Source organism: Mastomys coucha, unplaced genomic scaffold (assembly GCF_008632895.1).
Source record: "Mastomys coucha isolate ucsf_1 unplaced genomic scaffold, UCSF_Mcou_1 pScaffold7, whole genome shotgun sequence".
NCBI classification, from domain to species: domain Eukaryota; kingdom Metazoa; phylum Chordata; class Mammalia; order Rodentia; family Muridae; genus Mastomys; species Mastomys coucha.
Window position 1 is genome coordinate 8,214,064 of NW_022196913.1, and position 15,548 is coordinate 8,229,611.

At 43.3% G+C, this 15,548-nt stretch overlaps 1 protein-coding gene and 1 long non-coding RNA gene across 5 annotated transcripts in view; one reads left to right on the forward strand and one right to left on the reverse strand.

Annotated features, from left to right (window-relative positions):
- Nucleotides 1-15,548, forward strand: part of Prkcq (protein kinase C theta) — a 136,569-nt gene that overhangs the window by 78,846 nt on the left and 42,175 nt on the right. For all 4 annotated transcript variants that reach the window (XR_004114877.1, XM_031357936.1, XM_031357934.1 and 1 more), the window contains 7 exons: nucleotides 408-439; nucleotides 536-621; nucleotides 1,812-1,941; nucleotides 6,359-6,468; nucleotides 7,292-7,409; nucleotides 9,390-9,556; nucleotides 13,377-13,550. Coding sequence is in view for 3 of the 4 variants with exons in the window: in XM_031357936.1 (XP_031213796.1) it covers nucleotides 408-439; nucleotides 536-621; nucleotides 1,812-1,941; nucleotides 6,359-6,468; nucleotides 7,292-7,409; nucleotides 9,390-9,556; nucleotides 13,377-13,550 (817 nt within the window). In the remaining variant the exon portion in view is untranslated. The remainder of the gene's footprint in view (nucleotides 1-407; nucleotides 440-535; nucleotides 622-1,811; nucleotides 1,942-6,358; nucleotides 6,469-7,291; nucleotides 7,410-9,389; nucleotides 9,557-13,376; nucleotides 13,551-15,548) is intronic.
- LOC116081412 lies at nucleotides 2,077-3,745 on the reverse strand. The gene is made up of 2 exons (XR_004114878.1): nucleotides 3,637-3,745; nucleotides 2,077-3,004 (listed from the first exon to the last, which is right to left on the reverse strand). It is a non-coding gene; the product is annotated as an uncharacterized LOC116081412 (long non-coding RNA).

Here is a 15,548-nt window from a genome sequence, read left to right on the forward strand (position 1 = left end):
AGTGAGGAAATAAGACACTTTACAGATGAGTGTGCCCATCTGTGTATAAAGCTAGAATGGGCGGGGCAACGCCCTTTGGAACAAGGCAATCACTTGTTCAGCAAGGGACATAGAAATTGATTGCTAGGAGCCTGTGATACACTTTGGTATGGTGTTGTAAGCACACAGAGGTTTGTTTGAAAGTACAAAGATGAGAAGGAAAATAATCAAACTTAGTTGATTATAAAAATGTAAGTAAAGCAACATAAACTTACAACACCTTCTTGGCAAGTGAGACACATGGGTTAACAATCTGAGAAAGTGCTCTGCAGTCTTATGAGTGTCTGCAATCTCATTTACCTCTAGGATGTTTCTGTTGCTAATGTCAATGTGGACATGCAACTGAATCAAGTGTTGCTTTGTTACAGGGGCCTGAACAAACAGGGTTACCAGTGCCGACGTAAGTACAGAGCATTTCAGTTGTATCCTTGGTGTTCTTTGAATTGATTTGTTCCTTGACCACCAGAAATTATAAATGACAATTGTTCCTTTTCAGAATGTAATGCAGCGATTCACAAGAAGTGCATTGATAAAGTGATAGCCAAGTGCACGGGATCTGCAATCAATAGCCGAGAAACCATGGTATTGGCAAGTTTAAATTCCATTTATTTACTCTCTGCCCTTTCCAACATATCAGATTGTCAGCCTCACTCTTAATCTCAATAGCTACTAAAACCCCTGGTGAAAATACACTATGCAGGAACAGTGTGTTAAAGGGTAGTTAATAGTTTATCTTCTGCATCATCTTTATTTCTTTCGAATTCAAGAGGGCATTATTATCAGGGTTCTGTTACTCGACTAAACCTGAACTAGTCCCATCTATAGACATAAAATGAGACTCATGTATAATTTTAACCTTTCAAGTGGCCACAGTAAGGAAGAAACAAACAGGGTATGGTGTTGTAGGATGGCGTTCAGGACACTGGTGCAGGAGGATTACACGTCCAAGGCCCATTTGAGCTACAAAGTAATTTCAAGGTCAACCTGGGAGTCTCGGTGATATTGTTTCTAGAAAAGTATAAAGCAAGCTAGCAATATGGCTTAGTGGCAGTGTGCTTGCTTACTAGGTGAGAGGCTCTGGCTTGAATCGCTAGGATCACAAGCATAAGTAAAGTTATATAAAGGAGAAATTAGTAAAATTCATTTTAGTCATATATTTAATTGACTAATGGCTATTACAATTTCAATATGTAATCAATATAAAGATATTTTACACTATTTTCCTTTACCAGCTCTTCAAGTCCCACTGTGTAATTTGTACATGTGCCTCAATTCTAGCCTACCACCCTTTAGGTATACACTAACCCCATGTGGTTGCTTGGTTCTCATATACAAAAATCAGACCAAGTCTCCAGCTGTCTTTACCGTGAGTCTGTTAGGACTCCTCTCAACATTCAAATGTTTCCACATCTTGACCTAATAATCATATTGGCATTGCACAATACCAAATGAGTGATTTCTTAGCTCCCATTTGAAAAAACAAAATCTCCGTATCTCCTCCTCCTGACATGGTCACTCCAGCTGTCAGGACTGATGCCTCAGACATCAGCTGTGGGCCCCCTGGTGATGGTGCATGCTTTGACATGCAGAGAGCACCTTGCCTCACAGGGCAGAACTGCAGACTTCTCCAGCTACCTCGGGTAGGTGGTAGGCAGTACACTGGGTAAAGGACTCACTGCATGTTTTCATTACAATCACTATGAGTCACATGTCCAGGAGATGATCAGAAGTTTGAGACACGTGTGCAGTCAGGCTTTCTATCTGTCTTCCAGTTCCACAAGGAGAGATTCAAGATCGACATGCCACACAGATTCAAAGTCTACAACTACAAGAGTCCAACCTTCTGTGAGCATTGTGGTACCCTGCTCTGGGGGCTGGCGAGGCAAGGACTCAAGTGTGACGGTGAGTGCAGAGGAGACAGGGTGGGCACTGTATGTGGCCCCCTACGGTTGCCTTGCATCATGGAGGGAAAAAGAAAGGCTCTAGAATGACTGACTGTGTCCCCATCTTCATGTGCCAGTAAAGATGAATGCCACCTTGCTGAGACAGTCCACTTATTATTCTTCTACCTCACCACATCTCCATCTTTACATTCAAGGAAAGCACACAGGCAGTCAGATTCAAGGTTAAAGCTCAATAGCTTAGGCTCAAGGTCAAAGTTCAATAGGTCAAGGTTGAAGATCCTGAACCCATATTTCAATGTTAGACCTCTGTTCTGAGTAAAAGAAAGACAGTATTCCTCTTTTGACTGGTCCTTCTGCCAAGGACTCCTCACACTAACCAAAGTGCTGTCTCTAGATTCTGGGCTATCCCATCTTAATTCTATCAGATCGAGCTGTGTGGAGCTCATGTTAGCACCAGTTAATGAGATTATTTCTGTCATCCCATCAAAGAGCAAGCATACTTATCCATTTGGTAGTGGACAGTTCTAGTGAGAGGAACTCCAGGACTTTAGCTGCAGAGTATACCCCTAAACTGTAGCTGTGAACTCCAAGTGCCTAGAAGGGACTGTATCTAGACTGTGAGTCATATGTCCCTTCCTCTGGGATTTGGGTCATTACAGAGCTAAGCTCTAATTAGCCTATATCATTTTAGTCTTATTGTATTTATATACAAGTCATCATTCCCTGATAGGGGAGGTAGTCACATCTACAGCACAAAGAGAGACAAGCCATCCTTGATCTAAAACTGAAATGCTGTAACTAGGGAGTCACAAGGGAGAAAATGTCTCCGAAGGGGTGACAAAGCACACTGCCTTCCAGCTAAGAGGGAAGGAGAAAGGAAGGCCTGGATGAGTCATAACAAAGACCCTTCAGATGGTGAACGATTCACTGTCAACCTTTTCTCCGCTTTGCAGCTTTACTTGTTTTCTCTTCTCTTTGAAAAGCTGGAGATGGCCTCCTAAAAGTGAAAGGCCATCGTCCTCTTCGGTCTCTCCTTCCTGAGCTCAGTGGTGTTCATGTACCTGGTGGGCCCCAAGAATGGCATCTTAGTGGTGGTGGAAGAGCAGAGTTTACGGATTGTTACTATGGTAGCCACTGACAGTCAGAATAACCTTAAGGATCCCTTCATGGGGCTGGAGAGATGGCTCAGTGGTTAAGATCGCCAACTACTCTACCAGAGGTCCTGAGTTCAATTACCAGCAAACACATGGTGGCTCACAACCATCTGTAATGAGATCTGATGCCCTCTTCTGATGTGTCTGAAGTTAGTGATAGTGTACTCATATATGTAAAATAAATAAATCTTACACACACACACACAAAAATAAATCTTGCGCACACTTCACACACACCGAGATAGAGAGATAGATGATAGATAGATAGATAGATAGATAGATAGATAGATAGATAGATAGATGATGGGTGGGTGGGTAGATGGATGGATGGATGGATGGATGGATGGATGGATGGATGGATGGAAAGAGAATCCCTTTATAGATCCCAAAGTCCTACCTGTGCCCTTTTTTCCATATGCCTGTTTGTAAAGAAAATGTTGTCAGATAAGATTATGGAAAAATATCATTAACTTTTAAGTAAGTATAATGTCCCAATACCCTAACCGTATAAACAGAAAGGCAAATGGTGAAACCCTCACTGCTTGCTACTCCTATGACCATCTCAGGCTTCCTTTCCTGGAGCTGTGGTGGCCACTTGCTCAGGCAGAGTTGATCTTGACGGGATGCTTGCAAAGCTTAGAACTTCCCTGAAGATTCCTTCCCATTATCTCACACTCACCTGCTTTGCTTTAGTCTTCCTAACATTCTCTCCTTCCCATTCCATCCCCTCCCCCTCTTCTTCTACTCCCCTTTCCCTCTTTTCTTTTATCCCTCTCCTTCCCCCTCTCCTTCCCTCCCTCCCCCTCCCCACTTCCACATCCATTTTAGTTTTGTTTTTTTTGTATTCCTGAGTATCCCTGTTTTCTCCACTGGGCTTCCTCCTCCCTTCTTGACTCTCCTCGTCCCTTCATCTAGTTCTTGTTCTCCCTCTCTTTCTTCACCTCAGCTTTACTTCACCTCCTCCCTGGTCATCTTCTTCCAGCCTCTACGCTGTCGTCTTTCTTTCTCTACAGTAACTCTCATGAAAATAGTCATCAGAAGGGATTATTTGCGCTCCCAGAGGTCAAGTTTCCACCTGATAGGTTAGTAACAAAGACTCGTGGTGTTACAACAGGAATAAAAGCCGTTCTTCCTGACTGAGCATCAGAGTCAAGCTTAGACCTAGCTATGATTTTAAGGAGCAAAGTAAAATAAAAATCCCAATATACCTAATTCTCAGTGGTGTCTTACATCCATGCCTGTACTCCCAGCACTTGGGAAGCTGAGACATGGGAATGACCAGTTCAAAGCCAGCCTAGCTACATAGTAAGACTCTGTCTCAACAACACAACAAAAACAATAAAATAGAAGTCTTAAAAGCTACTAAACAAATCCAATGTAGTTATACCAGCTATGCAGAAATTTTAGCACCACCATTACAGATTTTAAATATACCTAAAAGGTTTTACTTTAAAAGAACTTTTATAGCAATAAAACTTATTTACATAGATAATGTTTTATTTGTTTTTATGATGAACTATCTACAGAAATGTGAACTACTTAATAGATAAAGGATGCCACAATTTCACCTTGATATTTTAACATTCTGTTTTTATCTTGAATTGTGTGTGTCTTTGTGTCTGTGCATGTGAGTCCAAGTGTTCACAGAGGTTAGAAGAGGTCATTGGGTCCCCTGGAGCTGGAGTCACAGGAGGCTGTAAGCCATATGACATAGGTGCTAGAAATTAAACTGGAATCTTTTACAAGAGCAGCAAATGCTCTAAATCACTGAGCCACCTTCCAGCCCCATCTAGATGTTTTAATATATGACTGCAATAAATTATTATAATGAAAGAGAGGTTGTGAACTGCTTTCACTGTGTGAAGATCTTTGTGCATAAATGGCTAATACTCAGTGAAGATTAAATTCTGCATCTGAACTGCCTAATTCTATTAGGATAATGCTTAAGTATTTTGGTAGAAGCCAAGTAGTACCCGAGGTTAGAGTTCCATCTGCTGGAGCTTGGAATCTTTATGCTGATTTTTCTGTTGATTGTAATAGCGATCTTTCAAAAGGAAAAATTTCTAAAGCCTAAAAACATGGTGTAATAGTGGTATTTCCATAGACTGGTGAGAACACACATCCCCCTATAGATGAACAGGGGACCTCAGGGTCACAGGAAGTAGAAGTTAGTCCCATACGGGGTTGTTATCAGGACTTATGAATCAGTTCGCTTGTAGGGTTTAAGAATCAGAAGAAGACTATGTAAACAGCATTATCCCTGGCGGGGGGGGGGGGGGGGGGGGAGAGAGAGAGGGAGAGAGAGAGAGACTGGTGCTCACATATTGAGCACAGCTTTCTTTTGTGTGGAAATCTAACAAGCACAGCATCCAGGGCCAGAGAGACAAGGGTGCTGTGTTCTCTTTCCTGAGGCTCCTTCTATTAACTATGGCATAGATGGAAAGTTAAGACATTAACGCATATGTAAGAAGTCCCATTTTCTTTACAGCCTTGATATTACCATAAGCCCAGCTCCAATAACTGTAGCGGTCCTCTGCCCTTCCTGTAATTGCATAACATCTGGAGGTGCATGTGTTTAGGGGCGGAAACTGAGGCATGATCTCAATCCAGCAGTCAGGTTGATGTTGGAATCACGATCTAAATTCGCAGTGATGAGGCCTGTGACTTTCTTCTTATGGCTTATGTGGAAGGTTGTGTGTAGGAACACAACCATAACTTCTCAGTGCACTGCAGTTTATCAAAGAGCTTCCTTCACTTCTGGGCCCCCATCTGTTTGATTTTCCCTTCCAAAGTTTCATCCAGTCTCTCAGTTCTGTCCACAGGAGACCCAGCCATCCTGGATCCCCCGCTCCCTACCACTAGCCAAGGGCTCAGACCTATGCCCTCATTCTGTGCCTCTATCATAACCAGCCAGGAAGTTTAACAATCCTAAAGTGGTGTCTGGGCCTCTTTCCTCCCACCTCCTACCTGTTAACAAACACCATCTCATCACTACCCATTTCCCTTCTTCAGGCTTAAGCCAGAGTTTAAGCTTTGTCCCAGAGTGGGAGGGCACGGCCGCATATCCTCACATTTTCTAACACTATCAACAGAACTATGGTCAGCTTGGCGCTTCCATCCCCAGGCTATCTCAGATGCAATGCCAGCCACAGACTTTCTTCCCTAGAAGTGAAACTGTGATGCTCACATTGTAGCTGGTGTCGTTTTGTAGCACTCACGGCTTCTTTCCCTGTTCCTCACAAGCTACTTTCTTCTTTTCAGCATGTGGCATGAACGTCCACCACCGATGCCAGACAAAGGTCGCCAATCTCTGTGGTATAAACCAGAAGCTAATGGCTGAAGCACTAGCAATGATTGAAAGCACCCAGCAGGTAAAGAAGCCATTGAGCCAATGAGATTCCTCTCAACAAGGGCCACCCATGTAAAGAAGCCATTGAGCCAATGAGATTCCTCTCAGACTCGGGCCACCCACGTCTGTTCTTTCTTCTTCTATCTGCCCCAAAGGATGTCCTCGAGTGTCCTTCTGAACACACACCTCGATATTTTCATCTTCATCCCCATATTGGCACCTTTGAGATAATTCCTCAGTGTGACCAATTGTAATATCTTAAACTCTTTATAGAAGGAGCAGTACAGAAAAATAAGCAAATTCATTAAAATTATTGAGGATTTACTTCCAGCTTTATGTCTGTATTTGAGGGCTCTCTAGGAAGCTGGAAGAAAATATCTATTTACTAGAATTACCTCCAGAATGATCACAGGACACTGTGTCTAGTCTGGGCCACTTTTGCCTATCCATTTAAGTCTTGTCGTTGGTTAAATTCCTATCTCTTGAGTGCCAGTTCTCACTGAGACTTGGCATTGCCTTCTGTGTAAGCTATATTTTCATTCACCTTCTTTTCTGTCCCGACTTGTTATGGAATGAGACTACTTACAAAGAAGATACCAGCTAGTGCCCTCAAAGTGGGAAAAAGGAGTTAGCTAAGTGCCTGCTGCTGATGCATTAAATGCAGCAGATGCTTGCAAGGCCAGGGAATCCTAAGTCTACTGAAAAGAAGAAAAGTGTTGGCTGTCTTGAACATTTAAAACTCTTGACTGCCATTTACCTTCAGGAACAAGACAGTATTATTTCTGTGGGTGGCAAATGGCGCCAACTACGGGTGGTTGGGTTGTCTGACCCTGTTTATGATCTAGGCTCGCTCCTTAAGAGATTCAGAATACATCTTCCGAGAAGGCCCAGTTGAAATCGGTCTCCCATGCTCCATCAAAACTGAAACCAGGCCACCATGCGTACCAACACCTGGGAAAAGAGGTATCACTATATCACTGTGGTTGACCATCAGTGTCGGTCACTTGTCACCATCCACTTGACCCTGTGTTTTCTGGATTTGAGTTCTTCATATATCTAGTCTGATGGGTTTCCTTTTCCCTATTTAAAGAGTACAAATCTAATCACCAACCTCAAGGCCCCTCTTTTTATTGAAAATAGATCCATTTCATATACAATAAATATATCCTGACTTAAGTTTCCCCTCCTACTCCTCTTTTTAAGGGTATTTTTAGAATATGCCTAACTAGATTTTTTTTTGTGAGGGTGTTGCTCATGGTAGAGTTCTAGAATGTCATTTCCTGGCCATGTTGGGTGCTTTTACAGAAGTTAATCTACTGTAAAGCAAGATAAGGAGGGGCATCATCGGTGCATCATCATTGTTGCTCTGAGACTCTCCCATGAGGTTTCGAGACAGGAAGGAAGAAGAGTCAGGCCCTAAGCCTTAAACTTTGTCATGTGTAGAGATTCATTCTGCCTTCTGCTTGAAGGTAGTTCAAGGGAAAATGCAGCTACATGATTCTGGGAACCGAATCATTTCAACAAACGTAAGATATGTTCTTTGTACTTAAAGAATATTAAGGCCTGGGGAGCTGCCTCAGTTGGTAAGCGCTTGTTTTTTGCAAGCACGAGGACTTGAGTTCAAGCCTCAAACCTTTATTGAAATAAAATATAAAAAGGCTGTTCACAGTGGTATGAATCTGTAATCCCGGTGGCATGAGGGGCGGAGACAAGTGGATCCTTGGGTCTGATGGCCAACCAGCCTTGCCTAATTGGCATGTTCCATGTTAGTAAAGAACCCTGTCTCAAAACCAAGAGAGATAGTGCTTGAAGAATGACAGCTGGGGCTGACCTCTGGCTTCCATATGCACGCACACACCCACACATACATGTATGTGCACCCACACATATGTACACGGCCTCACATGCACATATCCATACACACAAAGAAACAATACTAATGATAGTAGTATAAGGGAGTAAGGATTCCTAAAAACACTTTTTATGCTTCTTTTGGCATCATACAAGGACTAAATTGACATAAAATTTCAGAAGAGAGATTCAAAGTTCATCTCGGAAGGATTTCCAAGCAGTAAGGAAGAATCGTCCTCAGGGGTGATCAGTGCAGACAGCATCTTGCCTTGAAGACCACGAAACATGGTGTGGTTCAGATCTTTAAACTTTGATCTGAACCTTTAATATTTGTTTGATTGCATCCTCAGAGCTCACATTGTGCTTAATGGAAATTGATGTCACTGTGTCTGGGAGTTAGAAACAGTGGTGATGCCGTATCCCCAGACTTGTGAAGATTCCTATTTCCTTAGAACCTGGTGTTATTACAAGTTCTCTCTTCTCTTCTCTCTCTTTCTCTCTCTCTCTTTCCTTCCCCTCTCCCTCCCTCTCCTCCCTTTCCTTCTCTCTCTCTCTCTCTCTTTTTCTCTCTCTCTCTCTCTCCCACACACACACACACACAAATATGTAGCCTTTGATTGAGATGAGTCCTGTCTGTCTGTCTGTTTGTCTATCTTTCTTTCTTTCTTTCTTTCTATTTGGTTTGGGTTTGAGTTTGGGACTTTTTTTGGGTTTTGGGTTTGTTTTTTTTTTTTTCAAAACAGGGTTCCTCTGTGTATCTCTGGCTATCCTAGAACCTGCTCTGCAAACTGGCCTCAAACTCAGAGATCAGCCTACCTCTGCCTCCTGAGTTGTGGGATTAAAGGCATGCACCACCACTGCCACAATAACCTTGACCTTAGGTCCAGTATTTCTTAAATTAGACCATTTCCCAGGCTATTAGCTAGCTAAAGAGACACGGCCCAAATGCCAGATTTACAGACAGATGCAGAAGGGTTAAGCTGAATTAGATGGGACTTCAGAATGAAAGATGGAAGGAAGAAGTGGGTGGTGCCCTAAGTGCCTACAGTGACCTTACCCATTCTTGTTTAACACCTGATCTGCTATTTTCAGAAACTCAGGGAATTTCCTGGGAGTCCCCTCTGGATGGGTCAGATAAAACGGCCCATCCTCATCCTCCTGCACCTGAAGTGAGTGTGCAAAAGGCTTCTGTGCAGCTGAAACTGAAGATCGATGACTTTATCCTGCACAAGATGTTGGGGAAAGGAAGTTTTGGCAAGGTATGTTACCAAGTTCCTGAAGGTGTACAGGCAGGGCAAGAAAACACCCCACCCCCACCCCCACCCCCACACCCCCGTGTTGTGAGATAACAGAGAGCATCCAACATTAAATGAGGAGCTGAGTGACTCTGCCATAATAGCAGTCTCTGTTCCCTATGGATCTCTGGCCCCAAATCCATTTTTTAAGCCTACATACTCATATGCTAATGTGTTTGATGCCTGAGCACCAAAGAATCCAGGAAGTGCCCATTTCCTGTGGCTACTGTTCCTTCTAGTTTTTTCATTGTTTCTTCCCCACATCTAAAAATTGGTTTGCATTTTATGTGCCTAGGAAGTGACCTCAGTTAACCTTAATTACCTATTTAGACGCCCACTTCCAAATATGTTCACACTCTTGGGAGTACTAGGGGCCAAGATTTTATCTTGACATGTGAAGACGGGGAGGGAGAAGACACACGCTCAGACAGTGACTATAGTTTGAAGTCTGCAGGGATGACTCAGACGTCAAGAGCACGGGCTGCTCCCCCAGAGGACGGGAGTTTATTCCCAGAATCCACATGGCAGCTCACAACTGTCTGTAATTCCCGTTCTAGATGATCTGACACCCTCGCTCAGAAATACATGCAGGCAAAACATCAATGCACAAAAAAAATAAAGACTGTAGTTTGAGAAAGTCTTAGAAAAAGTACCTTGGGGTAAGTCCTCCTTCCCTACCTCTCTTGCTACTCACTGGACTGGGATGGAGGAAATAACATCTTTCTGACAGCCACAGAGAGCAAGTACAGAATGAGAAGGAGAAAAAGAAGTCAAGAGAGAAAGTAGAGAGGTGAAGAGAAAGAAATTATCCCCAGGACTGAGGTAGCTTAGTTGGTGAAGTCCTTGAGTTACAAACTGAAGGACCCAAGTTTAGTTCCCAGAGCCCACATAAAAAGATCAGGTTTGGTGGCACTTGCTTGTAATCCAAGCACTGGAGACACGGACACCAGAGGTTTCCTTGGGCTTGCTGGCCAGCCAGCCAAATTAGTCAGTTCTAAGGAAATGAGAACCCTCGTTTCAAAAAGAAAGAGACAGACAGATAGCTCCTGGGGAACAGCTTGTCTGGCTGACCTCTCGACTTCACGCTCAGGGTCTACAGTGTGTGCATGTGCACCTGCACACACACACAAACACTCCTGCTCACAAAGAAATGTCACCCATCGGTGACAACCTGGAAGAAAACTACCAAGTTAATGATTATAAAGGGGGCTGTTATAGAGTGCAGGCCTTTTGGTATTTCGTCGTTAAGGGATATGTAATTTATTACTAGGGTTCCTGACTATTTTTATAGTGTTGAAACTCCTAGGAATATTTTAACCAAGGGCCACTATTCCGTGACTGAGGGAATCCAAAGGCAGCTTACACTAAGCACCTGCTGGTCAGACTTGGCCAGCAGTGTCCACCCAGTTTATTTAATAATAAACAAACTCAAGTGTACCCGAGCTTCCACTGTGGCTGAATAATACTGTGTTCTAATATGTTTGCATCTGAACACTAAGGCACTTTCTTCTCATAAAACCTCTGCCCTGCAAACTGTAGCTGGGATCTGTGAATCTTTTTCAATTCCACGGTAATCCCAACCACAACAGTTCATCTGGTGTTAATCGGAGTATACTGGCAATTTGACAGCCAGTCTTTATTTATAATTTAGCAGCAATTAATGTGCAATTATAACCTGATAGGAAAAATTGAAAGGACATTTTGTAGACAGCAATTGCCTTCCTGGCTCGCTCTTTACAGCTGGTTTTAGGATGGCTTGCTAAAAGAAACAATTACCAAAGAGTACTTTTGTTAATGAAATGTTTATCTTCCTTTGTTCCCATGTGGATTTCCATACTCGAACAAGGTTAATAAGAGTGATAGTAAGCTAAATATACATGCCTTGGAAAGTATCCCTGGGGACATTCTGGGCTCTAGGTACCTCCTCACTCTGTGCCAGATGCATACTACCTTTTTGTACTGAGACACCAGGCCCTGCACCCTGAGAAGACAGAAACTAAGTTGACGTATTTCTCTTTCTCAGAATACCAAGAGTTCTCAAGAACTTACATTTCATCATTCTTTTGGCTTTCTGTGAAAAACATGGCTTCTAACCAAAATGGTAGTCTGCCTTGTTTTTTCCAATCTGCTTTTAGGCCAAGGCTAACAAACTACATATTTTTCTGGTGGTGTCTGAGTTCTCATCCAAGTCCCAGTCACTCCAAATCAGCTATCAGAGGCAAGTGTTTCTCCCTTAGAGACAAGACAAAGCAACAGGGTTTCATGTAGCCCAGGCTGACTTCAGCCTCACTGCACAGTGGAAAAATGGCCTTCAACTCCTGGTCTTTCTGCTTCTGCCTCCCCAATAATTACCTCAAGTGTACCTGAGCTTCGGTATTGAGTATTGGGTATCTAATACCCAAGTATTAGAACAGAGTATTATTCAGTCACAACACAAGATTGTAGACCATGCTCGTTTTGTGCAGTGCTAAGGGTCTAACTTAGGGCTCTCTGCATGTTCAAGCAAGCATGCTACCAACTGAACAATACTCTCCAGCACTTATACAATCATTTTAAACCCAGACCCTTGCATATTTAGTTTAGCACCATTGACTTTAACATTTCCTAAAAGTCAATAAAAGAAACAAATGCTAAGAGCTTGTGTAACTCTGGTGACTAAGGAGATGGCTGGGTCAGAGTGCTTGCTGCTCTGACAAGGGAGTGGAGTCAGCTCTTGGCACCCACTACTGACAGCTCACTGCTGCCTGTAACTCCAGCCTCGGAGTAGCTATCGCCCTCTTCTGGCCTCCATGGGCACTTGCAATGCATGCTCATACAGGGATGAATTAACATATAAAATAGCATATAAATTTTAAAATAATAAAAAGTTCTTATAACTCTCATTTAGAAACCATCTTATAGCTTATTGATCACTTTTCTTCATTGTGTCTCATTTGTTTGTCCCCATAGTCCTGTAAATCAATGAAGTCCCCCTGTCTGAGTTAGAGTTTCATTACTATGAAGAGACACCATGACTACAGCACCTCTTTTTTTTTTTTAAGATTTATTTATTTATTTTATGTATGTGAGTACACCATTGCTCTCTCCTGACACACAAGAAGAGGGCATCAGGTCCCATAACAGATGGTTGTGAGCCACCATTTGGTTGCTGGAGATTGAACTCAGGACCTCTGTAAGAGCAGTCTCTTAACCACGGAGCCATCTCTCTAGCCCATGGCAACTCTTATAAAGGATTTTAACTGGGGAGGGCTTACAGGTTCTGAGGTTCAGTCCACCGTCATTATGGCTGGAAGCATGGCAGCATCCAGGCAGACATGGCATTGGAGGAACTGAGAGTTCTACCTCTTGCTCTGTAGGCGGCTAAGAGAAGACTGACTTCTAGGCAGCTAGGATGGGGGTCTTAAAGCCCGAGCCTATGGTGACACACTTCCTCCAACACAGCCACGCCTACTCCAATAAGGTTAAACCTCCAAATAGTGCCATTCCCTGGGCCAAGCATATACACACCTCCACACCCCCAACCACCTTCCCCCACACACACTTTTTAAAGCTCAGGAAGCTGAGACCTTCCAAATACGTAAAAGTTTTGTGAACACCTTGGAAAAGGAGGATGATCTGAAACGCTTAGTAGCATCTTAAACAGTTAGACGCTATCCAGGACAGAAATGGAGGAGGCTTTGCTGTTGTAGCCCATTGCCAATCTCTCCTAACCCATCTCTTTCAATTCTTTAATGAGTGGAAACCCATATCCTAAAACCAAGTTGCTGTCTCCCTTTCCTTTTAGGTCTTCCTGGCAGAGTTCAAGAGAACCAATCAGTTTTTCGCAATAAAAGCCTTAAAGAAAGATGTGGTGTTGATGGATGACGATGTCGAGTGTACCATGGTGGAGAAGAGGGTTCTGTCCTTGGCGTGGGAGCATCCGTTTCTAACACATATGTTCTGCACATTCCAGACCAAGGTATGCTTTTGTTATTCTCTAAGGTTCCTAATTGGGTTGCTTTCCTCTGCCAGTTAAGGAATGAAAAGGTAGAGAAAGTCTGGCGCCCAATGGGTAGTAGCAGAGAAACAGGGAACCGGCAGCTGAAGACAGACTTTTTTCCAGGGGTGATAAAACACAGCCTTGTGGCAGGCCAGCAGAGGAAATGACCCTAAAGCTGAGCTGGGACTGGAAAGCCAAAAACCCAGTCTCTTCTCGAGACCTAGAGTGGTTTAAGTCTAATGAATCTTCTCCTAATTTAGGATTGGTCAGTTGGTTATGTAAACTGTTGTATAAGCATGCCCTGCCCTACCTTGAACTTGTCCAGAGTCAGTCCATCAGCAGGGGTCCTGCAGGCAGGAGGGAAAGCCCACGAAGCCTTTGTTTTAAGCTTCCAGGCTATTGTCTCAGGAAGAGGAAGAAGAGGCCAGCCAGCCATCTTGGTGTCTGCTCCCTTTATTATCTAACCATGGCTCTTCTCCCTGTCGGACTGCCTACTAAAGGAGTCTAACTCCGGGTGCCACACTTTCTGCTCAGACACCCTTTCTCTTCCTTCCTTCACCTTACCCAAGGGTCACCCCTCTAGTGGCATACACATGCAGAGAGGTGGGATATTGTCCCCACATTTTTCTTACCTCTCAGTCACCTGCCCTCCATGGTTCCACCTCAAAACCTTCCATCTCTTCTAAGCAGCAGGGAAGCATGACTTAGAGTTGTACAGGTTGCATCATGGGATAGACACTTTTGTTTATGTCCATTTGTTTTGGTATGAGAAGCAGTTCCTGCACTGTATTCTACTCTTTAGTCTACTGTATTTAAAGAGGTAGAAAAAGGGGAAACAGATAAAAAAGCATTGTCTTAGGGTTTTCCTGCTGTGAACCGACACCATGACCAAGGCAACTCTTATAAGAACAACATTTAATTGAGGCTAGCTTACAGATTCAGAGGTTCAGTCCATTATCATCGAGGCAGGAGCATGGCAGCATCCAGACAGGCATGGTGCAGGAGGAGCTGAGAGTTCTACATGTTCATCTGAAGGCTGCTAGTGGAAGACTCACTTCCAGGCTGCTAGGTTGAGAGTCTTAAGCCCACACCCAACAGTGACACACCTACTCCAACAAGGCCCACCTTCTAATAATGCCATTCTCTGGGCCTAGCATATACAAACCATCACATCCATGTTCTCCATTGTGGTCCTTTTAAAGGTTATCAGAAATGGTGGGTGTTAGTGTAAGGTTCCTGGGTGGGAATGGCAGGTGTTAGTGTAAGGTTCCTGGGTGGGAATGGTGGGTGTTAGTTTAAGGTTCCTGGGTGGGAGAGGGGAAAGGAGAGATACATAGGTCAGTGTAGTAGACACTGACCACGGCTCCTCCCTTACACTGAGTTTCTCTGAAGCTGATTCTACTCTCAAGGAACTCTGTCCCTAGCCACCTTTTCTCTCATGAACAAACACTCAATCATTTTTTCTGACTCATATCATTGTGGAGAATTTGGAAGGCTATCCAACATTTCTAATCTTACCCCTGCATACACGCATAATCAATACTCTGAAGTCTATCTAGCTTTTCCCTCACTCTCATGTGCTTCAAATAAATAACCATTTAACTGTAAATCCCTACCAGTCTATAATTTTCATTTTTAACATTTTGTAAAAAATGGGGATATTTCTCAATGTATTCAGATTATGGCAAAGACTTACTGAATATATCCTATGTCTGAAGCGCTATGGAGCCTACGGGGACATAAAATACAGTCCTAGAGCCCACAGCATGACATACTTCATAAGACAACACTAATGCCGTTACTAGGAAAGTTGGGCCTCCTCTTTTGGGTCCTTAGATTCATTTAAAAAAGAATTTTGAAATGACTCAGAAAGCAGCACAAGGAAAAACAGCAAGGCAGACCAGCTGTAAATTTTGACAGTTGCCTATAGGAGACAGAAAGAAGAAAGAGGAGGAGGAGGAGGAAGAGGAGGAGGAG